The sequence below is a fragment of the Leptopilina boulardi genome, unplaced genomic scaffold (assembly GCF_019393585.1).
Source record: "Leptopilina boulardi isolate dan_hultmark-lab unplaced genomic scaffold, ZJU_Lbou_2.1 LbouV2_38, whole genome shotgun sequence".
Lineage (NCBI taxonomy): Eukaryota > Metazoa > Arthropoda > Insecta > Hymenoptera > Figitidae > Leptopilina > Leptopilina boulardi.
In genome coordinates, this window is record NW_026137951.1 from 519289 (window position 1) to 546687 (window position 27399).

General features: G+C 30.1%; 2 protein-coding genes across 5 annotated transcripts in view; both read left to right on the top strand.

The window, feature by feature from the left end:
• Positions 1–725: 725 nt before the first annotated feature.
• Positions 726–2432, top strand: LOC127288236 (piggyBac transposable element-derived protein 4-like). The gene has a single exon (XM_051315592.1). The coding sequence runs from the start codon at positions 726–728 to the stop codon at positions 2430–2432; it is 1707 nt and encodes a 568-aa protein (XP_051171549.1).
• Positions 2433–11481: 9049 nt separating this feature from the next.
• Positions 11482–27399, top strand: part of LOC127288222 (SAM and SH3 domain-containing protein 1-like) — a 315893-nt gene continuing 299975 nt past the window's right edge. For all 4 annotated transcript variants that reach the window (XM_051315559.1, XM_051315560.1, XM_051315561.1 and 1 more), the window contains exon 1: positions 11482–13188. In XM_051315559.1, the coding sequence (XP_051171516.1) occupies positions 12691–13188 (498 nt within the window). In that variant the 5' untranslated portion in view covers positions 11482–12690. The remainder of the gene's footprint in view (positions 13189–27399) is intronic.

Here is a 27399-nt window from a genome sequence, read left to right on the forward strand (position 1 = left end):
ATTTTTTTTTTATGATAACTAATTATTAACACTGAATAAAAACAACCCCTGAAAAACAACCCTAAAGTCAAATAACCACCCCTTAATGATAAATGTTTTTGTGAATAAATGAAAAAAATTATATGGATTCTAAGTGCTTCTGAATTGTAAAAAAGTATTTCAATGTTTCACAGATATGGATAATAATAATAAACTCACCCCCTACCCTTGAAATCCACCCCTAATTCATAAGTTATGAGATACTGAATTCAGTTTTCAACAATCAAAAAAATCATTTTCACTGATTATTATCATATTGAGTAATGCATTGAGTACATACTCAATGCACTCCCCTCCACGATGGCGTAGAGGGGAGTACATTGGGTAAATGAAAGGGGGGGGGGTACGACAGTAGCAAAGAAGCTCCCATGTGGAACTGCTGTTATAAGCCAATCAGCGCGTCGTTTCGTTTCCTCTGTGTAGCGTTCTTCCACTACCTTACCGATTGAGCCTGGGTCTGTTACCAGCTCTTGTTCACTTTTTCCTGGAACATCAACCAAGACGGAAGCTTTATCGCGATTTTTTTGAGTAAAATTAAAATTCTTTGAGCTTTCCTTTATTTATCCGAACCTTCGGTAACTTGTCTGAGGGTCCTAAATTCTTCCCTTTTTCCTTCCTCACCTTTTGCACAAAATTTTTGTAATTTTATTTACATTTTTTAAAAATCGAAGGTAAGTTTGATCAAAATGAATAAGCGTAGACAAAAGAAGATCCCGAATAAATTAGCCTCTCTTCCAGATGATCCTGATGATTCTGAAGTAGAAGGGGATATAGAATCAGATGAAGAAGAATCAGATGTTAGCTCTAGTTCAGGTGATGAAGACAGTTCATCATCTGAAAATGAGGATATTGATAATGCTGCTAACGATCTAGATTGGTCGAAATCTACCGAAAGATTAAATCTTTTTGATGGTATTGAAACGGATCCAGAGCTTTTGTTTTATTTGACAAACGAGACTTGTGAAATTGAATATTTTCTTTCTATTTTCAATGAGAATATAGTGATTAAAATAGTTGAAGAAACTAACAGATATGCTGCACAAAAAGAAAGAAACTCTTCAAAGACACGAAGGTCCTCTGGATCCGATAATGATTGGATTGAATTGACTGCAAAAGAATTGAAAGGTTGGATTGGAATGAACATTTTTATGGCGATTCATAAATTACCGAGTGTAGATCTGTACTGGAGTTCGGATCCTGCTCTCAGGGTAGATGCAATTGCAAACGTCATGACTCGAAATCGTTTTCAAAAAATCACTTCAATGTTGCACTTGAATGACAATAACAATCGTGTTCCCAAAGAAGATCCAATGTTCGATAAATTACACAAAGTGAGGCCTTTAGTCGAAGCATTGAATAGGTCAATAAAAGACGTTTATAAACCTTCCAATCTGGCTGCAATTGATGAATCTATGATTTTATTCAAGGGACGTTCTTCACTGAAACAGTACAATCCAATGAAACCGATAAAAAGAGGGTACAAAGTTTGGTGCTTAGCAGATTCAATAACAGGTTTTGTTTCAAATTTCGAAATTTATGCAGGCAAATCAGAGAACAAAAATTCTAACGATACATTAGGAGAACGTGTTGTTCTGAATTTGACGAAAGGCATTCTAAATACTGGCACTTTGGTAGCATTTGACAACTTTTTCACGTCTGTGAAACTTGTATCCAGCCTTCATCAGAAAGGGATTTTCTCGGTTGGTACTGTAAGGGCGAATCGGATAGGACTTCCTATCATGATGAAGGAAAAATCAAAAATGCAAAGGGGTGAGTATGTATTTCAAAGAAAAGGTGCTGTTACTGCTATAAAATGGATGGATGCAAAGCCAGTGACGCTCCTGTCATCAGCGCATCATCCAACTGTTGTAACTGCTGTGAAAAGGAAAACTAAAACTGGAAACAAAATTGATGTGTCTTGTCCTCTTGCAGTATCATCCTACAACAAAATCATGGGAGCAGTTGATAAATTTGATCAACTAAAGGAAAGATATTCCATCGGCAGACGATCTCGTAAGTGGTGGCACCGAATCTTTTATTTTTTAATTGACTTAGCGATTGTCAATTCGTACATAATGTACAAAGTAAAAAATGGAGATTCTAAGAAAACTCATCTTGATTTTCGTGTAAATTTAGCTAAACAGCTAATATCGAATACTACTTATCGAAAACGCACAGGTCGTCCAAGCAGCTTTGTAGGAAAAAAAATAAACCTTTTGCAGGAAGTTAGAAAAGATCAGTTTGGTAAACATGTATTGCAGTCTATTGAATCTCGTAGACGATGTCGCTTTTGCAGCACTAAGGAAAAAGAAATTCGCACTAAATATGTGTGCAAAACTTGCGATGTTCCTCTTTGTGTGGAACCTTGCTTCCAAAAATTTCATGACAGTTAATTCACGCGTAGAGCCGACGTTGATTAACAAAAAAGTGTACATTGGCACACTAACAAATTTACTGCTTTTTGCGTTGTATTTGAAGTTAGGAAAATATTATTATTATTATTATCTACTTTTTAATTATGCGTTTTTTTTCTTGTAGTTTGCGTAAATAATTCCTGCATCTCGTAGTATGGAATTAACAAAAACAAATTATTATTCTCATCTACTTTTTATCTTTATAATTTTTTTAACAATGCTTCTGGATTCATAGAACTTGTTTGAGATAAACAAAAAGGATTATAATTATCCATTTATTTAATTTTAAGTTTTTTTTTCACTAAGTTTCTTACCGTTTTCACCTTACTTCGTATGTGATAAAAGATGTTCGCAAAAATAACACTTCATCTTTTATAATGTATCTTTAGTTTAATTTAAGGTTTCTTCATATTATTATCAACGGATATAGCATTTTAAAAGATATTATTTATTTCTTCAACAAGGCAATAAGAAAAAAATAATGTCAGAATTAGAATTATAGTTCGTTTGCTTACAGCTACTCACAGCTCGTGATCTTCTTAACTATCATCAGCATAAAATAAACAGACAGATGTCATCTAGGTAGGAAATAGATTACTCTATCCTAACAGTTTGTAAAAAAATTTGTAATTTTCATTTTCATACTAAACTCCTAACAACAGGCACTAAAAGCTACAAAATTAATAGGCAATAATGACACCAGCATTATTTTGCAATTTTAAAAACTGACATCATATTCGTAATTATCGACCCCGAAAACCCCTGAGTAATAAGTTTCAGATGAATCTAATGAAAGTTAATCATTTCGTCCGCCATATTGGATCAGCCATTTTCAATTTTCTAAATATGATATCGGATAGGTAATCAGCGACCCCGAAAACCTCCCAAGTGACAAGTTTCACATGAATCTAGTGAATTTTTATATTTATCGGTCGCCATGTTGCATCCTCCATTTTGAATTTTTGAAAACGGACATCTGATTCGTAATCAGCGACCCCGAAAACCCCCGAGTGATAAGTTTCACGCGAATCTAGTAAATTTTTATAATTATCGGTCGCCATTTTGGATCCGCCATTTTGAATTTTTGAAAACGGACATCGGATTCGTAATCAGCGACCCCGAAAACCCCCGAGTGATAAGTTTCACGCGAATCTAGTAAATTTTTATAATTATCGGTCGCCATTTTGGATCCGCCATTTTGAATTTTTGAAAACGGACATCGGATTCGTAATCAGCGACCCCGAAAACCCCCGAGTGATAAGTTTCACGCGAATCTAGTAAATTTTTATAATTATCGGTCGCCATTTTGGATCCGCCATTTTGAATTTTTGAAAACGGACATCGGATTCGTAATCAGCGACCCCGAAAACCCCCGAGTGATAAGTTTCACGCGAATCTAGTAAATTTTTATAATTATCGGTCGCCATTTTGGATCCGCCATTTTGAATTTTTGAAAACGGACATCGGATTCGTAATCAGCGACCCCGAAAACCCCCAAGTAACAATTTTCAAGCGAATTTATTAATTTTTAAAGGTTTTGGTTTTTAGGGGTAGTTTTAGTTTTTTTTCTGCACCCTCGGGTTGAATTTTTAATATTAATTTTTTTTTACAAAGTTTACAATATTTTTAAACATATGTTACTTTGAAAGCCTGAAAAAAAAATTTCTTCTGAAATTTATACCTGTTTTTTCATTTTTCTCATTTTTCGGGTTTTTTGAAGGGGTGTATTTCAAAGAGGGTAGTTTTTTAAAAAAATACATGTATTTGTATTTGTTACTCTATCCCTCCCCTTCAAAATGAGATCTTAGTGGAGTTAATCGATTAAGTTTTAAGAAAGTTATGATTTTTTGAAGTAGGTGGGACGTATGTGTCCCACTGGCCATGAAAGGGTTAAATTGAATAAAAATCCTTACAAGAAAGTTGATTTTTCCTAAACAAAATTAAATAGATTTATTCTCTCAGAAAGATATCCTTTTTTTTCATAAACAAAATTAAATTTTAGAAAAATTTATTTAAAGCAAATTAATTGAAAGTACTTTAGTTATATAATAAAATAGAATTGAAATTAATTAAAAATGTTACTAATTCCAATTTTGGAAAAATGCTCTCGTAATTTTTTTTTTTTTTTGCAACACTATTGAGCGGCATTGTTGAAAAATTAGAGTACGAAAAAAGAGTGAAAAAAATATTCTTTTCGAAATTCAAATAGTGTATATATAGGATTTGTCGAATAAGAACAAAATTAATTGAATGATTCGCGTCGATGTCATGCTGGTCCCTCTATATACCTATATATCGGGAAAGCCAGGCAGTGACAAGTAGCTCTCAATAACGCGATATGACATAGCGTGTCCTGGACACGAAGGACCTTTTCAAAATCTACCCTATACTTGGATCGAGTAATTCGCTTTGCAGCATATCACGCTACACAAAGGTAGATTACATCTCGATATCACACGTCCTTAATTTAAATTTGATTTTTACGCTACAAAAATTTAACATTCATTCCCATATATATGATGAGACACTTTTTTATTTACACATTGTAATTTTTATTCAAATTTAAGTTTTTATTAACTTTTATATACTGCTACTGTTATACTATATATTTTTATATTTTTATTTCTATATTTTATTATTTTCATATTTTATTTTTAGAATGTATTCGTTTTTATTATATAGACACGAAAATCGCTTTTATATTTTAAATAGTATTTATTTTACTTTGTAAATTTTCATTTTCCTAAGTTGTAAAAAAAGCCCCAAGTAATTAATAGCAACAAATATGGTTCTTCAAATAAAGTCAATTTCTACACTGTGATAAAATATTGAATTACAAATTTTTTTTTTAATTTCATGCAATTTTTTTATCTCCATACATATTGAAAAATACATAAAGTACTGCTTTCTATTTTCGGGAAAATGGTGAGTTTAGTAAAGAAAATTGTGTTTTATATTTCATATTTAAAAAGTATGTTTATACACTTTGTCAATAAAATATAGTGGTTTTAATTTTTCTGGTAACCTAATTTTACAAATTAAATAAAAATTGAGAAATATTTTCTAATTTTTACAAAATTTTCCTTATTTTCATTTTAAATTGTAATATTTTTTTTTAATAAAATTCAAAATTCTCCGCGATTTACTCTATTTTTGTAATTGGGGCATTCCATGGGAGATTTTCATTCAAAATTTTTTTTTCCCCGAAACATTTTTTTCGAAATCTATATGAAAAATAAGAATATACGTATTTTTTTATTTGATAAAAATGAAGGAAGTTATGATTTTTTGAAATTTAACGTCAACGATAGAGGTGTGTTTTTGGGACATTTTTTAATCTATTGTACTAATAAATTAAAAATTATGCTACATATGATTTGTTCAATTTTTCTTAAATTTTTCAAATATCTGCTCAAAAATAACGTACCTATAAGAGAAGTAACAAAAAAGTTGAAATTAAACTCAAAAAGTGAGTTTTCTCAAAAGAGAAATTTTTAATTAATTTTTTAATTTTTTTTTTTTGCATTACAATCACTGGTGACTGAAGAATTTTTTCCCCTATCTGCAAAAGTGGTACTTTTAGTTTTTAAGTTACTATTTACAATTTTCTTAGTACGGCTCACAGAATTTAAGCAGTTATTTTACAAATATAACCTTTTTCCATTATTATTCATTTGTTTTTTTTAATTTTCATAAAAACATACTAAAAATTGTTGCGTCGAGCTTAAAAATTGTAAATAGTAACTTAAAAAATAAAAGTACGACTTTCGCAGATAGGGGAAAAAATTCTTCAGTCACCAGAGATTGTAATGCAAAAAAAAAATTAAAAATCGAAAGTGTCTCTTTTGAGAAAACTCACTTTTTGAGTTTATTTTAACTTTTTTGTTACTTCTCTTGTAGGTACGTTATTTTTGAGCAGATATTTGAAAAATTTAAGAAAAAATGAACAAATTTCATATATAGCATAATTTTTAATTTATTAGTACAATAGATTAAAAAATGTTCCAAAAACACACTTCCATCGTTGACGTTACACGGAGAGACCGCCAGTTGGAAAAATTACTAAAAAAATTTACAAGTAGCGGAAATAAGGTTACATTGTCAAATATTGCTGTAGGAAATCGAAAATTCTACTAGCAGCATACTTAATAAAACCTGTAGACTATAGTAAAATTGTACACAAATTGGAATAGAAATTACTATAGTCTACAGTTTTATTAAGTATGCTGTATGACAAAGTAACCTTATTTCCGCTACTTGTAAATCTTTTTAGTAATTTTTCCAACCGGCGGTCTCTCCGTGTAAATTTCAAAAAATTATACCCAAGAAGCACGTAATATATCCTCAATATCAAGGTAATATTACACGTGAGATTCGTAATATAAGGCTGTAATATTACAGTAATCTTACAGTGATCTTTAAATGTCTGCCTCAAGGTAATATTATAGTAATATTACTGTAATATTACAGTAATATTACAGTAATATGACTGATTTGAGTTATTCATAAAGCATAAAAAACGTAAATATATTATAAGTCAATTTGGCTTGTTGGTAAAACTCTGGACTCGTGTGCTTTGAGTTCGGGGTTCGATTCCCTGGATGGGTAGATTTTTTTCGTAAAGAAATGTTCCCATAATATTACTGTAATATTCTCTTGTAATATTACCTTAATATTACGGTATAATATTACTGCAATATTACCCTAATATTAGCGCCTAATATTACAGTAACATTACCGGTAATATTACCTTGAGGCGGACATTTTAAGATCACTGTAAGATTACTGTAATATTACAACGTTATATTACGAATCTTACATGTAATATTACCTTGATATTGAGGTTATATTACGTGCTTCTTGGGTAACTTCTTTCATTTTTATCAAATAAAAAAATAAAAAAATACGTATATCCTTATTTTTCATATAGATTTCAAAAAAAATGTTTCGGGGAAAAAAAAATTTTGAATGAAAATCTCCCGTGGAATGCCCCAATATGTTTTTTTTACAATTTTAAAGACATTTAATTTTACATAAATGTAAGCAGTTAAAAAAAAATGTATTTCGATTTTAAATTGAGTTATATTATACACATATATATATGAATGAAACCACCGCAAATAATTTGATGATGTGAACAAAACATTTGCTTATATTGAATAAAGAGCGTGAATATGCATGTTTCTAAACACCGCACTCGATTCCAAACGAGAGTTATATTCTATCATATATATATATATATATAGTAATATCATATATGTGTCCGCACATGGTTACGGTACGATAACAGTAACATGAAACATCATAAATGTATTCACCCCGTAAATCGATGTTACTAATCAGAGAAAATTATTCATAGTTAAACTATCGGAATTTTGAGCTAGCATATCCCTATGCGATTCCATCGGTCCGAGATTCAGAAACATGGAAAATGCATACATATACATATATCTATATAGTATATGTGAGTGAGTATACGCTAATGCTTCTACACTATTATAAATTTTGTTTGTTGACATTGTGGGCCAATTAAGCACCTACTTCCAATTATATCAGAAGTATAGTATACAGATGTGCCATTTCTACTGTAGACTCTGTTAAATGAATATATTTTTTCTTCAACCAAGAGATTTATTAAAAATCTATTTAGAAAAACATTTTTTTATTTTCACTTTTATTCCAAAATAATTCTTATTTCTTCTAATTATAAACCCCTTAATTTTAATTTGTATTAAAAAAAATATGGATTCGATTATAAAAGTTGGCAAAATTATAAAACGACATATCTCTCATAGTTGTGAAAATATTCTCGTGATGGAAGAATTGAATACATTATGAGATTTGCATTACTGATATTGAAATCGCTTTGGAATCTATATAAAAGTTGAGGTCAAACTTTATCAGGTCATTATAAGTACTCTGCGCAGAGAATAAAATCAAGTTGGATTGATTTTTGAATGAATCATTGAAAAATGGCCTCATCATTTTATATGTTGAATAGAAGATATTGGAAATTATTTTACATACGCATTAATATAGATATTATAATATACGGGAATTTAATCATATCCCTTAAACGTTGAAAATTAGATTAAATATCCATTCAAAATTATCTCTCACTCTATAGGTATTTCCTTAGATAAATATTTAATTAAATGTAAAATTATCATTTAATCAATATTACTACATTATTTGCTGATATATACTGCGAAAAAATAATACTTTCACGCGGTTTATTTGAATTATAATTTATATTTATAATATATAATAATTATAATAAAATCATATTAGGCTGTTTCGTATATATACTAAAACATCAGTACCCAGCCGGATAAGTATTAGAAAGTTATCACTTGTCTCTTTCGTCTGCATAGTTATCAGTTTTTTTCGTTCATAGAACGTTATTGTTTTCGTAGTTAGAAAGTTATCAGTAGTTTCAAACTGCTACAAAAATATATAAAAATTATCAATTTACACTTTTTTGTATACAAAATTATCAGTACTTCTTATACTGCTAAATAAATATTAGAAAGTTATCAGTTTTTTTTTCGTTCTGTATCAGTTGTCGTTTTTTTTTACGTAAAAAGTTTATTTTCATAGAAAGTTATCAGTTGTTTATTACGTACCAAGTTATCAGTTGCTTTTTTCCTACTCTGCTTAACAGAAAGTAATCAGTTGTTGCTTTTCTACGTAAAATATTATTAAATTTTGTTTCATACACAGAAAGTTATCAGTTGTTGCATTCTTACTTAAAAAGTTGTCAGTAGTTCTTATACTGCTAAATGAATACTAAAAAGTTATTAGTTGTCACTTCTTTATGTACAAAGTAATCAGTTGTCGTTATGCTACAAAATAAATATTAGAAAGTTATCAATTCATTCATAGAAAGTCATTAATTATTGTTTTACGTAAAGTTATCAGTTGTTTTTTAAGGTTCATAGAAAGTACTCAGTTGTCGCTTTTGTACGTCAAAAGTTATCAGTTGTTTCTTTTCATTTATACAAAATTATTAGTTGTTTCTTTTCATTTATACAAAGTTATCAGTTGTTTCTCTTCATTCATAGAAACTCATTAATTACTGTTTTTTACGTACAAAATTATCAGTTGCTTTTTTAAGATCATAAAAAGGCATCAGTTATCGCTTTTCGTACGTACATAGTTATCAGTTGTTTATCTTTAATCATAGAAAGTCATTAGTTATTATATTTTACGTAGAAAGTTATCAGTTGCTTTTTTACGTTCATAGAAAGGTACTAGTTGTCGTTTTTTATACGTATAAAGTTATCAGTTGCTTTATTACGTTCATAGAAAGTTCTCACTTGTCGCTTTCTTACGTCGAAAATTATCAGTTGTTTCTTTTCATTTATTAAAAGTCATCAGTTGTCATTTTTTACCTAGGTGAAAAGTTATCAGTTGTTTCTCTTCATTCGTAAAAAGTCATTAGTTATTCTTCTTTACGTACAAAGTTATCAGTTTCTTTTTACGTTCATAGAAAGTTCTCACTTGTCGCTTTTTTACGTCGAAAATTATCAGTTGTTTCTATTCATTTATAAAAATTCATCAGTTGTCATTTTTTACCTAGGTGAAAAGTTATCAGTTGTTTCTTTTCATTCGTAGAAAGTCATTAGTTATTCTTCTTTACGTACAAAGTTATCAGTTTCTTTTTACATTCATAGAAAGTCCACAGTTGTCGCTTTCGTTCGTTAAAAATTATCAGTTACTTTTTATGTTCATAGAAAGTCATCACTTGTCGCCTTCTTACGTCGGAAGTTATCAGTTGTTTGTTTTTATTTATAAAAAGTCATCAGTTGCCATTTTTTACCTACAAAGTTATCAGTTGCTTTTTTAAGATCATAAAAAGGCATCAGTTATCGCTTTTTGTACGTACATAGTTATCAGTTGTTTATCTTTAATCATAGAAAGTCATTAGTTATTATATTTTACGTAGAAAGTTATCAGTTGCTTTTTTACGTTCATAGAAAGTTAACAGTAGTCGTTTTTTATACGTAGAAAGTTATCAGTTGTTTTTTTACGTTCATAGAAAGTCCTCTGTTGTCGCTTTCTTACGTAGAAAGTTATCAGTTGTTTCTCTTTATTCATTAAAAGTCATTTTACAAACAAAGTTATCAGTTGCTCTTTTACGTTAATAGAAAGTTTCTAGTTGTCGTTTTTTACCTAGGTGAAAAGTTATCAGTTGTTTCTCTTCATTCGTAAAAAGTCATTAGTTATTCTTCTTTACGTACAAAGTTATCAGTTTCTTTTTACGTTCATAGAAAGTCCGCAGTTGTCGCTTTCGTTCGTTGAAAGTTATCAGTTGATTTTTTACGTTAACAGAAAGTCATCACTTGTCGCTTTCGTACGTAGAAAGTTATCAGTTGTTTTTTTTGTCCTTGCACTGCTAATGAAAGTTGTAAATTATCATTTTTGCTACAGACAAAGTTAGCAGTTGTCTTTTTCGTACAAAGAAAGTCATAGATAGAACTGAAAGTTATCTGTTGCCCAAAAATTTTTTGTCAAAAGATTTATTTTTTAATTTCATAATAATTAATTACATTGTGTGGATATCAATAATCATAAGCATCAAATTTGCAATAACTTAAGTCTCTCGTTAATAGTTGTTTTGTTTTACATTCGAAGAAAGATAAGTAAGAGAGACAATAAAGATCTTTATATATAGTACATGTACAGTGTGTGTTAGAATGTGATCTTGGGATCACAGATCGAATACAAGTGTGCGAGATCGGAGTCATCTAAAGCGCGAATGGTAAACTCGAGGGTGATTGTCGTTGCGGCTGTTGCTCCCAGGTCGTAGACATTCCGTTGAGTGAAGGAGCACATTGCATACACTTAGATATTTATATATATATATACATTCACTACAAAGTTGAAAGTTGGCGCGTCACGGGGTTGAGAACACTTTGAGTATAACACACCGACCTGGTAGGGATATAGGGATGCACACACAGAGAGTAGTCTAGATGGTGGGGAGATGGAGGGCGTACAGGAGGGGGGCAAGTGGCTCCCTCTAGTGGGCAACTCGTGCCAGTCGAGCCGTGCGCCGCGTTCTAGTGCGGAGTGTTTTCATGTTGTGTCTCGATATATTTTATTGTTTGAATGACGTTCACGACGTGATTATGAACCACGCGAAAAGTTTCATCAATTGTAAACTGCCTTTTCTTGAGGCACGCGACTTATATTATTCTATTTTATTTGACTCGTGTATAGCGTCACGTGAGTCATATTTTATTTTCAAATTTTGCAGCGCACGTTGCACTAAGTTTTCTTTGAGGTTAGAATGAGCCGCGTCCAAATGGGTTTTCGTGTTTGTTGACAGTCCCTTTTACCTTCGTTTCCTTTTTCTGACAGTGTATGGTGTATTTGTGTGTATTTCAATGAGGAAGGATTTTCGTTGAATCTTGCGTACCAGCCGGCTTCTTGTGTTTAATGTACCGGCATTCCAACGATAGTGTCATCCTCGTGCGGAAAATAGTAGTAGTTGTATTGTAAAGGGAGAAAAAAAAAATAAAGGTGAAACGTGATTTATGTGCGGTGACTGTTCGGCAACATTTTCACGTGTGGAAGTCACGTACTGTCTTCCTCAATTTTTTTTTTTTTTACATCATCGATACTTGTGACAGGTGTCATTTCCTGTGTGTTGGTACAATTTATTGTACATTGTGACACAGGAAAAAGTATTTCGTATTTACTCAAAAGTTAAAAATTTTCTTCCATTTGTGTCTGTGTGTGTGTGATTTTTGTGATTGTGAATATAAGGTATTTGAAAACGAATAATCGATTCAAGTGAGACGACGATTCTGATATAAGACAAAAAACTGGTACGGTTTGAAACCACATGTCAAAAATTGGTTATAGAGAGAAAAAAAAGGCCTAAAGCAAAGGAAGTGAAGGATTGACGGAGTCTGTTCCAGGAAAAAGAGTGGAGTAACTTTCAAGGTCGAGTGGGCAACGACTGCGCTCAGCTGAGAACTTGTCTCGCCGCTCGTTGATCAGCGAGAACACGACGTGGATAGTTGAACCTGCGGTGGGATTTCTTAAATTGCCCGCAAGGATCGTGACCGTGTGACGCAGTGAATCCTACCAGTCTATTATAAACCCTTCAGCAAGTTATTCTTAGAACGTGATAAACAATGTCGCGTTTTTTGGAATACCGTGTGTACATTTAAGAACACAGATTGAAGAAAGGAGAAGACAAAAAAAATCAAGAACTAGGATTAAAATGACTATTGCAAGTAATATTGTCGTGGAGTGGCTCAGGTCACTCCATCTTGGACAATATTCCGAGTCTTTTATTGATAATGGCTATGATGACCTTGAAATCTGCAAACAGATCGGCGATCCTGATTTGGACGCGATCGGCGTCTTTAATCAAGCCCACAGGGCTCGCCTTCTTCATTCCGTGAAGACCTTGAGAGAAGAAGGAGCCGCGAGCGTTTATTTTACTTTAGAAGAGACAAATGACTGTCTCTTTGACAATGTCAGTTCCAAGTCCTCGAGAACGTCCTCGGAAAGACCAACGAGTGATAAAGACATTCAAAGGGCATCACCGACAGCAAGCTCATCAAGTGGAGGCCAAGAACTTACGAAATTCGCCGACGAATACGAGGAAGGTAAAGCTGAACTTGTCAGGATTCCAAGGATGCAGCTTAGGATGTTACTACAGGATAAACTTCGAAAGGACGGGATCAAGCTTGCTCATCAGCCATATACAACACCGGTAAGTTTCTTTTGTTTTTGAAAATTGTTTCTAACTTGTTGGAAAAAAGTTTTAAATTGATTTTTCTCCCGAAGAACTTGCTTTTAATGTCGTCGTAATGTTCATTGATCTTGAAATGTCTGAGAGAATCTAATTTAATAACGTTAGTTTGAGAAGCTATATAGCTTATAACATTAAGAAATACGGGTACTGTCGGTTTTAATGGATATAAGGAAAGTAATAACATTAATGAATAGAGATTTAAAAGTGGTTGATTAAATGATGAAAATTAACAACTTTAATAAACATTAAATAATTAGTTTATTTTAGTTTTCTGTTTTTTGTTGTAAAGTAAAATCTGTAAGCAGTGAATGTGAATTAATAACTAAACTAATTCTAATAGATAAGTTTAAATTAATTAATATTTCTAATATAAAGTATTTACAGAAGATAATCTTATTTTTTTTACACTGTAGGACAAAATCTGTTACTGTTATAACAAGCAAAAGTTGCTTCTACATTAAATAAATGTTGATGAATAATAAAAAAAGCCCAAGCAAACAGCAATAACATTCTAAACATAACAAACTAAGAATTAGATCATAATTGAAGTAAATCTATAATAATAGTGCATATGAATAACTATAATTAATGAAAACATCAATAAACGAACTAATAATTTCTTATAAGTGAATCGCAAGCATATAATTAAACAAAGAATCGTAAAATCATGATACATTCTTTGTAAAACCAACATTCAAATGTAAATAACCAGAAGGCATTTCAGATGGCATATGACTCATTAAAAGTGTGACACATAATGGACATTATAAAGAGATATACCTTTCTAATCTTTTCCTATATATAATGTTCTACAGGTATCTTTGAATTTCGATTTTTTTTCTCTCTTTTTTTTCCCTTTAAGTTCGATACTATTTATGAGCTTTCGAATTTCTAAAATACTCTATCAATGATAATCTTGATTGTTTTGCAAAATAATTTTATGTATAAAGTATAGCCTTTCGACATTAACAATGTAAATATTTAACTATTAATAGACATTCGAGGAAAATTGAAAAATAAAATCTAGAGATTCGCGTGAAATAATAATTTTTTTTCCAAATTAATTTCTTTTTAAATTCACATCAAATGTAGATATTGAAATTTGCAGTATATGTACGGCTACCAGAATTAAAATTCTATTGGTTTGACACAGTATAATTTTAATTTTCCGCACTCATATAGAATGCAAATGTAAAAATATACATTTTACGTGAATAATTTTTAAAAAAAATTGAAAACCCTTTACTATGTGATCAAATAAGATCAATTTAAAAATTTTGTTTCATTTAAATCTTAAAAGAAATGTAAATCCGTATCTCGCGTGATTAAATCGGAATAGGTATATATAGCAACTTTTTGAAAGGAAAGTCATATAAATTTTTCATATATCTCCTAAGACTTATATTTTATATAAAAATATATAAAGTTTCCTCATTCCTTATAAATGACCTCTGCTTTGAAGAAATATATATTCATTAGGTGCGTCTATATAAATATTTATTTGACTGACTTTTATCTATATACCTTTTAACAGTTTTAATTAGGATTTTATTTGCTTTTCAAATATCTTTTACTATATTTTATGTGGAGAAAAAAAAAATGTGTTTTACTTCTAAAGATCCGTAATTTCAATTGAACCTTGAAATGCTTGCAATAATTTAAAACGGAACTCAAAACTTTCGAAAGTTCAAATGAACAAAGTTAATCCTTGAGTAATCCATTTAATTTTTTTCTCTCGGTAGAAAGTTCGGGATTCTTGAATATATACTTGCAGCTCTTTGATGTAAAATCCGATTAAAAAGTGATTCTGTGGGATTATGTGTTGTATAGAAATATGATCGTCAAGTTTCTTTTATAAGAAGAGATAAGCAAAAATATTAATAGATTTTAGTGGGTATATTAATCTTTAGTTTCAATTTGTGTAAAAGACAAAAAATAGAACACAAAAGTGAAAAAGGGTTTTTTTTTTTTTCATTATGAACATAAAATTGGTCTCTTTCGTCGTTTGTTTTCATTCTCTTTGTGTTTGTCTTGGAAACCGGTATTAATTCCTAAAAGTACACCCGAAGTCGATTCCAAAAAAATCGCATGAAGAGACCACCCAGGATATGCGTGACTGGGTAATTCTCATATGTTCTAGCGTTTTACAGGAAGAACCAGATTTAATGGTCACGATTAAACCAAGACGTCGGCACGCATCTTCAAGCGCCATATGTCATGTCCTTTTATTTCAGGCATAAATTAAGCAATTCGGTAATAATCCTTTCCTTTTCGCTCATTAATTCCCACCTTAAATGTATTTGTTTTTCGACTTTTTTTTTGTTTCGTTTCGCAATATTATTGAAAAAAAAAAACGTTAGAAAAATATTCTATATTTTATATTGTAAATAGAAAATAAAAATTTCCAAGCTACTGGGTTTAATATATATGTCTTGCATTAAAACACCTGTTTCGTGGTTAAAGATCTTGGGTGTATTTGATGTCTGATCATTAAGATAGGTATTTGACATGTGGAAGGTTTATAGGGATTCTCTTATCCTTTGTTTTACGTAGAAAGATACGTTCCTTCTTGGAAGTCGAAGAAATTAAGATAATGCAGAAGACTCGTAGGCATGACCAGCAACAGTAGATAATCAGTTGATTCATTATTTTGTTACATTAGCTCTTGTCGTAGATAAGATACATGCAATGTTTTACCTCCATACCTTTTTGCTTCTATTTTCATTGTTGAAAGGTCATTTTGGTTAATAAGAAAATAGCTTTTTGTTGTTGTTTTTTTTTTTTAGGCGAAAATTTTGATAAAGCTCAAAGTCATTATTATAATGAAAATAAAATCAATATTATAGTCTGTAATATGAAAAAAGAAGTAATTTTTATCAATAATGACGCTACTATTAGTTCTATGTATTATCACATATTAATCAAGAAGAATTACAAATATGAAGAGGGGAGACATTTGATATCTTAGTGTGCAGGTGATTATCTGACAAACCCATCTGTTGTATTTATTTCGGTCATAAACCTATCATGTCTTTTTTCTACACTCCTTTTTCAGACCTATATTTTTTTCCCTTCCCCCCTCCATTTTATAGCGAGGACAGTAAAATATGTGCGTTCCAATTTAATTTTTTTTTTTGTTCGAGGAAATTAATGTTTGCATATTATATACACATACATAGACTATATATATGTGGAAACAAAGGTAAATCTTCGTCATGTTTTACATGTTCTAAACTTTAAGCCAATATTTATTGTGGAAGTTTCACTGGATTTCCATTTATTTTCTGCTTGCTTGTATATATCATATAATACATAGAAGCATTTAGTTTTGTGTCTTTTTTTTACACGTGTGCACTTTCCTCTTTTGCTATTAAAAGGTTAGAATATTATAGACTGATTCATTGTTTGCCTGCATGCAGTAGGCGTTATTACTATGATCAATTTCTCTTTCGTATTGAAAAAAAAAAAAAATTCATTTTATTTGCGCAATCAAATTTTTATGTTGCAGTGAAATAAAATTAATTTCCTGCTTTTTCTGTAATTGAATAGTGAAATATTTTTTTGAAATTGAAAAATATATTTATAGAAATTGTGGATTTTTTTTTCTTTCGACGTTGAAACATAAAGGGTGTAACAGACGAGCAGTAAAAATTTATCGTGGCATATTCTCATTTTGCGTTGTATATAGTGGAGGGTTCAATTTATTTGGCGCCTCAGCCACCTTGCATATCTAACCAATCGACATTCCAGACATACGAGTATGCAGTCAATTACAGTTTCACGACACTATCACACTTTGTCTATTTATTCGCTTGAGTGGACACATTCGACTCTCTTTTATATATTGACATATACTATAAATGTATATATATATATATATAGATTCGGCATTTATGAAAGCACCTAAGCATCATACACTTGAAGTTGAGCCATTCTTAAGCAGGAAATGCAGATCAAGTCACCTGCCCGTTTTTTCTTATTGCTAAATTTACTACACCTGTCGAGAGGGAGAGAGAAAGAACATAAACGATTGCCTAGCGTTATTTCTTCTTTTTTTTTCTTCCATTGGTATATAAAAGTGCAAAAAATAACTCATGGTTTTTATGACCCTGCTAATTCAAACTTGTTTCTAGTTAAAAATAAAAAAGAATAATCATTCTGAAAAATAATTCTATAAGATTTAATCTTTTCTTACATTGCGAATTGGCAAATAGCAAATAATTAGGAATAAGAACCGAAACTGGGGGTCGATTATGTAATTCCATTTCCACTATTTCTAATTTTCATTTCCATTCCCACTTTTTCTAATTTTCATTTCCACTTCCATTTCCACTTTTTCTAATTTTTATTCCCACTTCCATTTCCATTTTCACTTTCCTTCCCATTTCCACTTTTTCTTATTTTCCTAATGTAAGCGGGAATAAAAATTAGAAAAAGTGGAAATGGGAAGGAAAGTTAGAAAAAGTGAAAGTGAAAATGGAAGTGGGAATGAAAATTAGAAAAAGTGGAAGTGAAATTGGAATTGAAACATTATTTCTCACCAAAGGATCAATAAAAAATACACTCTGAGTAATAATAATTACTATTTTATAAAAAAAAAATAATTTTTAATTTTTAAACCGGATGCTGGGCACTTATTCGTATATATGAGAAAACAGTAAAACGCACACACATATACACATATTACACTTGGGAGAAGAATATTTGATAAGGCAAAAGGGATTCAACGCGTAGTACTATGGTTAGGACTGTTAGGTGAATATATCTGCCCTTATACAACTAAACGCAAGCCCCCCGGTAATAGCGTTTAAATATTTCAGCGAATGTTCAATCGATAGGTACTCTGACCATCCAACCCCTCTCTAGAACCTTCTGTGAACCTTAGGTACCGCTTCGTTCCGTTTTATCCCTCATCCCAGGTACGCGATTTCCATGAAATATCAAGAGCGCGGAATTGGATTCTCCTATTTCGGAAAAGAATGAAAGAAAGAGAAAAGAAAAGAGATAGCGATTCAAACTTCGTTATCTGTTATCGACTATATTGTCGCGTAGAAATCGTATAATTCTCCTATTCTAACGTATTCGTGAGAAAGAAAGAAAAAAAAAATGAACGAATGGTAATTTTTCACCCACCCTCAATCAATATTCATCTTATTCCAAAACGTTAGAAAAATAAACATTGCCTTTCTTTTTTTTTTAGTATCGAAGAAAAGATCTTATATACAGAGAGAGAGAGAGAAAGATTTCTTTTGAATATAACTTTTTTTTTTAAAACATTTCTAGAGATGGAAAAATTTGTTTCATTTTCTTTCAATATTCAAAAGTCTTTTTATAAATTGAAGATAAAACAAACGTTGAAAAAAGTACATTCTATTTTATTTTCGAAATACATTCACATAGGTTAAGGTAAAATATTTTCTATATAACAAACTTTTAAAACTTTAGCGCATAGTGTGTTACATTGTAGAAGAAACAATGCAAATCGGAACAATGGTTTTGTCTGTTACTAAGAGTTAAATTAAAAAAGAATTTTCTCATTTATCCAAATTGCTCTCTTTTTCTTTCTCTGCTGTAAAGAAAGAATTTTTTGTTATCTATATTAAGAGTTGATTTTGTAACTTACTATAACTATCAATTATAAAGATTACAAAGGTAAAAACTTATACTTTCGATTAAAATTGACATTTTAAATAATAAATGATTTTTTATACTCTCCTTTGTCGTGGCTAAAAATATAATTTATTTTAAAATAATATTCCGAGTGGAAAAATTCATTAAAAAATACTGCGCAAAGAAGTTGTAAATTGTGAAAAAAGAAACAAAAAAGCTAAAAGTGTTAAAATATTTTTCGCGCATGTAGAGAATGAAAAATCTTGAAAGAGATGAAAGCGTCAAATCTCGACAGATTTAAAGTACAGACATACATATTGCATATATAGACTTTCGTCTATAATGGATGAAAAATTGAAGCTTCTGGACCTCTGGTCACTTCCTTTTAAGATGATTCGTATCCGATGAAATCCACCTCTCAACAGACATAATATGAAAACTCACACATTTCTATGTGAATCTCAATAAGTCAAATGTCATTCTTATATAGATAAAACTCGAAATTCTTCAAAAATATCAAAAAATTTTGATTCAAAAATACCATGAATAAATATTTACTTGAACCAAATAATTTTTATTTGAATCAAATGAATTTTTTTCAGTGTAAATAATATAAATTCTATTTGAAATGAAAGTAAAAAAAAAGTTCTTGTATGTAAAAGAAAATAAAAATATTAAAAAAAAATAAATAGTTGAGTATGTGCTTTAAATCTTAATACAAGGAAGTTATTCAGAATTTTTTTGGGGGATATAAAGCAATATAAAAAAAAACATAAGCATAATTATCTGCTTTTATATAATAAATGACACTATTCTTTGTCTCCCTATCTCTCTGTGAGTCTGACAAGAACTTCACGGATCATTGAACAGAACACGTTGCCTTATCCGTGACAATATTTACCTACCTTCCGTTTTATCTCCCCTTAAAGGCGAAACAAATTTACATACGAATAGGACCTAATGTCAGACCAAAAGAGACGGGGAGGAACTGAGATATCGGTTGTAATGGCAAAAAAAAGACGAGTAACTCACATATACTTCTCCCATTCAACGTTCAATCTATTAGAAAAATAAGGCTCTTTAAAAAACACAAACGAAAATTTTCATTGCAATTTTTTTTTTTTATCTCTACAACTTAAAATATTACTTTCTTTTTCCATAAAATAATATTTCTTAATATAAAAATTTCTTTTTATAAAAATTTCTTTTTATAATGTATTAGATCCAGATAATATTTTTAGTGTTAATTTAATTTACGACTGTATAATAAAGAACTTTAATTTCCTTTGCACACTCTTTTTTTTTTTTGAGAGAGAGAGAGAAAGAACAATGAAAAAAAAAATGTTGGTAATCAGTATAATGTTGGCATAGTTATCCAAGTAAGCTTAAAGGCTCACGGAGTCATGAGTACTGCTCCTGGATAATAAACATGTTTAATTACAGTCGTAATAGAACGTGTGCGGGCTTGAAAAGTCCACCCTTGCCCCGGTTAATACACCCTCGATGCGTTAAAATTCTGCGTGCCCCTTAATGGAAGGTTGGAATAGCAAAAAGTAAAATTCATATATATATACGTTTTTCTGCCTTCTTTTTATTTTTTTTTATTTTTTAGCTCTGGAAAAGTGAACTAAATTATTAAGCACAACATTCTCATAATAACGATGCTCGCAATATATATATATGTGTGGTGGAAAAATAAACTTTTTCTCTATACAAAATTAGAAAAAAAAAAGTCTCGATTGCAAGGCGAACAAAATAAAAATTGCTTCAGTCATAAAACAAATTTACCTTGTCAGGTAATTTTTATCTTGAAATGGAAACAATTTTAAAAATGGACATTTACCAGTCTTTCACTTTTAACGTCACATTAACGAACATTTAAAGAAGAAAGGGGGGAAAAAAAGAGGAAAGAATTAATTGAAAGAGGAACAAAATTTTCTTTCATGAATAAATTGAAAAAAAAAATTTTATATGCCATCATAAATTTTACTGACATTTTTTTTTTTTTTTTTTTGATGAACGAGGAATATAAGAATTTCCGAGTCATATTATTTTTTTTGCACTTGCCTTCATGAGAACCAGCTTAAATTTGTAATATCCCTTTTTATGAAATTGTGATGTATCTTCCCGGATATGTATATATATATACACGTTAACCGTACTGCCAGAGCGATGTGAGTTATTGTTGCTTTCAGGTGTGCGCGACTATACGCAAAGGGCACAAACATATATCAATGACAATGGTTTGCCTACCCTCAAATTGGGTAAGAATTACCGAAAAAGTAGAAAGAGAGAAAAAGGGGAGAGACGCGCTCTTACTCTCTCACGCCTCGTATAGAATATATATAAGTTATACGCCTTTCGTATTTGCGACCGAGACTGATTTACTTTCGCACCATAGTATACCAACTAGAAAAATGGCGTAGCTTTACGACGAAAATCGCTGCTACCCGCCTACTTTATCCTGCGACTTTATTTGCACCCCACAAACTTTCGATATCGGAGGGTGGAGGTAATTATCCAATCCCGGCACTAAAGTGGAAAAAACCTCAGATTTTTCAAAACTTGAGACTTTTATAGTCCAACGGGAGAAAGAGACAAAAAATAGAAAGAGAGAGAGAGAGAGAGAAAAGGAAAAAGAGAAAGAATAAAAAAAAATTTCAAAAAATCTTCATAAACAAAAGAGTTTTGATTTTGCTAAAAAGTACCGAAAATTATAAATTTTTAATTAGTTTTTGAACATTAATTTTTAACAAATCTATGGTAGACATCCATTTCAGATTGACACATTTGTACTTAGGATATGGTTACCCCATTAATTTTTATGGTTGGACCATCTATATTTAGGAATTTGTATAATACAATCCAAATTTGGATATGTCAACCACAGAAATGGATATCCCAACCATAATTTAGTTAAAAGTATATGGTTACCACATCCATTTTTATGGTTATACAATCCACATTTAGGAATTTGCGTAATACAATCCAAATATGGATGCTGCAACCATAGAAATGGATGTGATAACCATATCCTTTAATAAATGTATGGTTACCACATAAATTTTTATGGTTACAATCCACATTTAGGATTTTTGCATAATACATTCCAAATATGGATGCTCCAACCATAAAAATGGATGTGATAACCATATCCTATAATAAAAGTATGGTTACCCCACACGGAAAGAAAAGGAATGGTTGGGCCAACCATAGGTATTGATAAATACGTCCCATCAATATTATATGGTTACCACAACCATATCTTTAGTTGATACAACCATAGTATGGTTGGCCTAACCAATGGTTAGGTTGTCACATCAAAATGACGAAAAATTGCAAATTTGATGTGTCAACCTGACCTTTGGTTGCGCCAACCATACTATGGTTGTATCAACTAAAGATATGGTTGTGGTAACCATATAATATTGATGGGACGTATTTATCAATACCTATGGTTGGCCCAACCATTCCTTTTTCTCCGTGCATTAATTTTTATGGTTGGACCATCCATATTTTGGAATTTGCGTAATACAATCCAAATATGGATATGTTAACCACAGAAATGGATATCCCAAACATAATTTAGTTAAAAGTATATGGTTACCATATCCATTTTTATGGTTATGCAATCCACATTTAGGAATTTATGGAATACAATCCAAATATGGATTCTCCAACCATAAACATGGATGTGATAACCATATCCTTTAATAAAAGTATGGTTATCAAATCAATTTTTATAGTCGGACCATTCTTATTTAGAAATTTTCTTAATAAACTCCAAATATGGATGTGTCAACCATAAAAAGGAAAATCCCAACCATACATATTTTTTACCATGTAATTTCATCCAAAGTTACATATTCTCAAGGAATAATTTTGAATCGTTGCGTATAGAAGATATTTTAATTGCAAGAAAAATTAATATAAGAACATAATAAAATTAAATAACATGCATATTAATATAATTACGATCTAAAGCATCTAATATATTGAAATTAGTTTGAAATTAAATTTTCTCGTGGGAACTTGTAATGCAAAGAATTTCCACTTCGAAGAATACGGTTGACGTGGGAAAATTGAAGCGAACACACTATCTGGACACTTTATTATTGTTACATTTCAGTAACTTTGAAGACAATTATAGAATTTAAATTTCTTGCTAACTATTCAGGATACATATATATATGTTCCAGAAGAATAATATTTCTTGACGCAAAAATTTTGTCATCCATTTTTGGGAAGAGAATTTTCCCTTTTTACATGAAAATTATATTTCCTATTCCTTTGCATGACTTCCTACTATAACTTGGAAAACCATTAGTCATCTCTCCTCTCACGTGACTTGGGAACTGTCATCCTTTCTTTTTCGCCTTCTTTTTTTCTTTTTTACTATGTGTGACACGTAACAAAGAACTTGACAGATAAGATAAGATCAGGGGGACATTAAAATATTTTAATTAACATCGCCTTTATAAATGAGTTACGGTTATATGTCAATTATATATATATTTTTTCGAATTTGATGTTTTTTTTTCATAAAGTTTTATGTGAAATTAATTTGGTAAATAAAATTTAAATACTAAATATTAAAATAAATAATACCGTTTTATAAAAATATTAATTTTTGTTTGTACAAATGTTTTAATATATAATTATATTTTTGGAATTTGTACGAAATGAATCATTAAGGTATTTATATGATGTGTAATCGCGGTTTATATATTAATACAGTGTATATGTATATGAGGAATTAAAACAATTTATAATTGGAAACATTCATCCATATAATATAAGTTTCATCAAAACCTGGAAATAAATCCAATATTATATGGACGGGTAAATTATTATTAATTTAGAATATTAATTATTTAGTGTAATGAGGTATTTTTATTAGTTTTTTTTTTTAAATTAAGTAAAACAAGATTGATATTTATGAGGAAATAGTTATCTGTTTCTTCTTTTTTTTTTTTTTTGCTTTTTAAAATTAAAGACTGCGCAGTGAATATTGTTAGTTTTTGGCAACTGCAGAATGTTTGCGGATTCTGCAACGGAAACCGACCGCTTAACGACTCAAACTACCGAAACAAATGAGAACCCTTATACTTCCTGGGCTCAAATTATTGTAATTTACATCAGTTAACTCCGTAATTACTTGGGGGGGGGTTACAGGGTTAAAGGACCATTACCGTCTCCTTATACTAACGGCATGGTAGTATATATATATATAGTGCTTCGTATCATCCAACAACTCGTTGGTTACATCGCAAAACTCACAATCAACACCTGCCACCTTAATCCGTTTCGCGATTTTATACGATATTCCAATATTCTGTTGGAGAATTATTTTTCTGTTTAAAATAATATTAATTTTTAGCTGTGATTTATATAATTTTCCTTTGACTTTACTATCTAGTTAGTTATTAAACTTTACTACACTGAGAGAAACGATTGGTTGCGATTACGATTTCTTTAGTAAGACTATTGTTGCTAATTTATATTAGTTACTGTTACCATTTAGTTAGCCTAACCATTTCGTTAGTAAGGTAACTAATTAAATATTTATTCTAAGAAACTAATTATTTAAACCAACTAATAAAATAGTTATGTCAACCAATAAAAATAGTAAACACAACTAATAAATTAGCAGCCCTATAGTTTACTAACAAAAAATGATAACCCCAATCAATCTTTTCTCTCAGTGTAAAAAGAAAATTCAAAAAAAAATAATCTAAGAATACAAAAACTAAATTTTCTTCTTACGATTCGATTTTCCATTTTCTTAAAGAAGGAGGGCACCCTAAAATGGTCCGATGCATTCGCGAGATGATGCACGAACGGGCAATTAGGATACACTGAAGATATAAATCATCCCAGGGGGGTCATAAGAGTATATGCCGTAACCGTTTATTAATTTGTAATTGCGTGTGTGTGTGAGTGTGTACCGTCCCGCGTATAGCTTTCCGAAAATAACAGGCCTGTCGGGGCTCATTGCTACCATGGAGATTTAGTAACTAGGCACCTATTTTCTTCCGGCTCTTATTTTTGAACCTTATATATAATAATTTCAACAGAACACGATCACTGATAAGATCAGTTATCGTGTGAAACCTCAAGTTTCATCGCGACGAAATAACCTGGCATTTATATATTTATCCTTTATTATATGTACCGCTTCATTTTACACTTTATACTGATATTGTATATATATGTAGAGAGAGAGAGAGGGGAATAATAATTATTGACTTGAATTATCCTTTCAAAATTTAACCCCCCATTTTTTTTTATGTGCGTGAAAGGTAATTATTATCGTTGAGCAATTAAATCAATTGAATATTTCATTTTAATATTGCATATAGAATTTTGTATCAAAATGCTGAATTTTTCCCGTAGGATTATAAATTGTATAAAATTTTTTAATTATTTAAATTGTTTAGTATATATAAAATGGTGAATATTTTTCTAAATCTGCAATTGAAATTGATTTAATCAGAACAAGAAAATATAAATCGTGACCTGAGAAATGAAAAATATCCGCAGTGTAGCAAATCAACTTCTTGATTTCATATAATATCTTTTGTTAATGGTATATCTATCCTTTCATCATGGAACGGTCTAATGGTCGAGAGGAGCGAGAACGCTATTAGGCCATTCGTCTTCCTTGCTAATGATTACATTTCCACTTGACGTGACCGTTCTCAGTAGCATCCTACAAGCATATGCACTCGTGGTCTTATCTTGGAAAGGCATAATTCTCGAGAAATTGCACCGAGTTAATTACGCGTAACAATAACCTATTCTGAATTTTCACTTAGGACAGCTTAAATCTTTTCAAAGTGTATATAACAGTGAATATATATATATATATTTGTCTTGAATTATTTCCACAAAATAATCAATATTTCATTTTATTTTCGTGGTGTAAAACACTAACACTTGAAATTTATAATTAAATAACATCGAATTTTGATTGTAGGTCACTATTAATATTTTATTAAAAACATTGTAAATGTAAAATAGTGATAAATCAAATTGATCCAAATTTCGTTTACAAGTCTTAGTTTAGAATGAAAATTGGTTTAAATATTGAAATTTCATTAGTTTAAAAATAATAAAAGATGCTTTAATTTCTAATTTTTATTATTTTTTCTGTTTCAGGTAAGTCCAAATAATTAAATTCCCAGGACTACTTTTCAGTTGAATAAAATATTCTCGAATTAAGGAAATGTTCAGGTATTTAATAAAATCACTTTATTTATTTACGGAAATGGTAAATCAAATTTTTAGAATTTTTATATTCAATTAAAAAGAGGAAGATGAAATAAAAATTTCCTGTTGGAAAATATTATTTTTTCATGACATTTTGAATTCAGATATCTAAAGATTAATTTAGAAGTGAAATTTTCGGGATCAATTTCTTTGACCAAACGTTTTAGAAATGATAACGAGAGTTTAAACATTGTCCTTAACAAGCCGACTACGATAAATGTGCAAAATCGAGAAATTTAATTAAGGACTCGCATAATTTCTCGTTGACTTCCAACGTTAATGACTTAGTTTCTCTCATTTCCACTTTTCTTATATATATATATATTTCTCTCATCGCGTCCTTTCAACAAAATGCCACGAATGAAAACGTCTTTGACCGCGTTCCTATTTTCCTTTAATGCCGCTTCCTTGCACAGTTCCTCGCTGTGTTATATTCAAGATCTTAATTTCATTATTAGAGAAAAACGTCATCATTTATTTGATATCGAGGTGAACGTCTTCTTTATTATATCATATATTTATGTCAATGGAGAATATTTTTAATTTTTAAAACATATTTTCTGTTCGTATAAATTGAAATATATTATTCCATCCGTCCCACAAATTTAACTAGTTATTAGAAATTTCATAATTTGCACATAAAAATAAAATTTTCCTAATAGGAAAAAATTCACAAAATATATATATTAAACGAGTAACGGTGAAATTTTATTAATATAAAATATTTTAGTTTATTAATATTGGTGTGTTCGCACAAGTATAACGGTATTTAAATAATTTTCTAAAAATAAATAATATAGCAAAAAAGAGAGATAGATTCAATGTATCAATTATTTAATATTTATTATCTATTAATATGGGCGTGAATAATAGTCACGATTATATTTTCCGCATTGTGATTCATGCTCGTAAAGTGAAAGTGAAACAAAAGTGTCTTAATAAGTCGGCAAATCTAACGACTTTAGCCCTAACATACTTTATAATGATAGAGTAGATCATAAAGCTTTTTTTTATCCTTTTTTTCTCAACAGATTCAAGTCCAAAATTCAATACACATTATTTATGCTCCACTCGTAATTTATATTCATTGTGGAAATTAAAAGCGGTTAATTATAGGATCATACAGTTTAATAACGTCATAAATTTATTTTCATAATCGTGTTTAGTCGACATTCTACTTTAATACGATTTTAATATATTTATTTTTTTCATTTACGTTTGTTTTTGGAAAAATAGGAAATTATTAATTAAAAATTTGTATAAAAAAAATTTATTTCATCGACAATA

Bases quoted from the DNA above. Each gene is read 5' to 3' on its own strand.
- LOC127288236 (XM_051315592.1), top strand. From the start codon at position 726: ATGAATAAGCGTAGACAAAAGAAGATCCCGAATAAATTAGCCTCTCTT.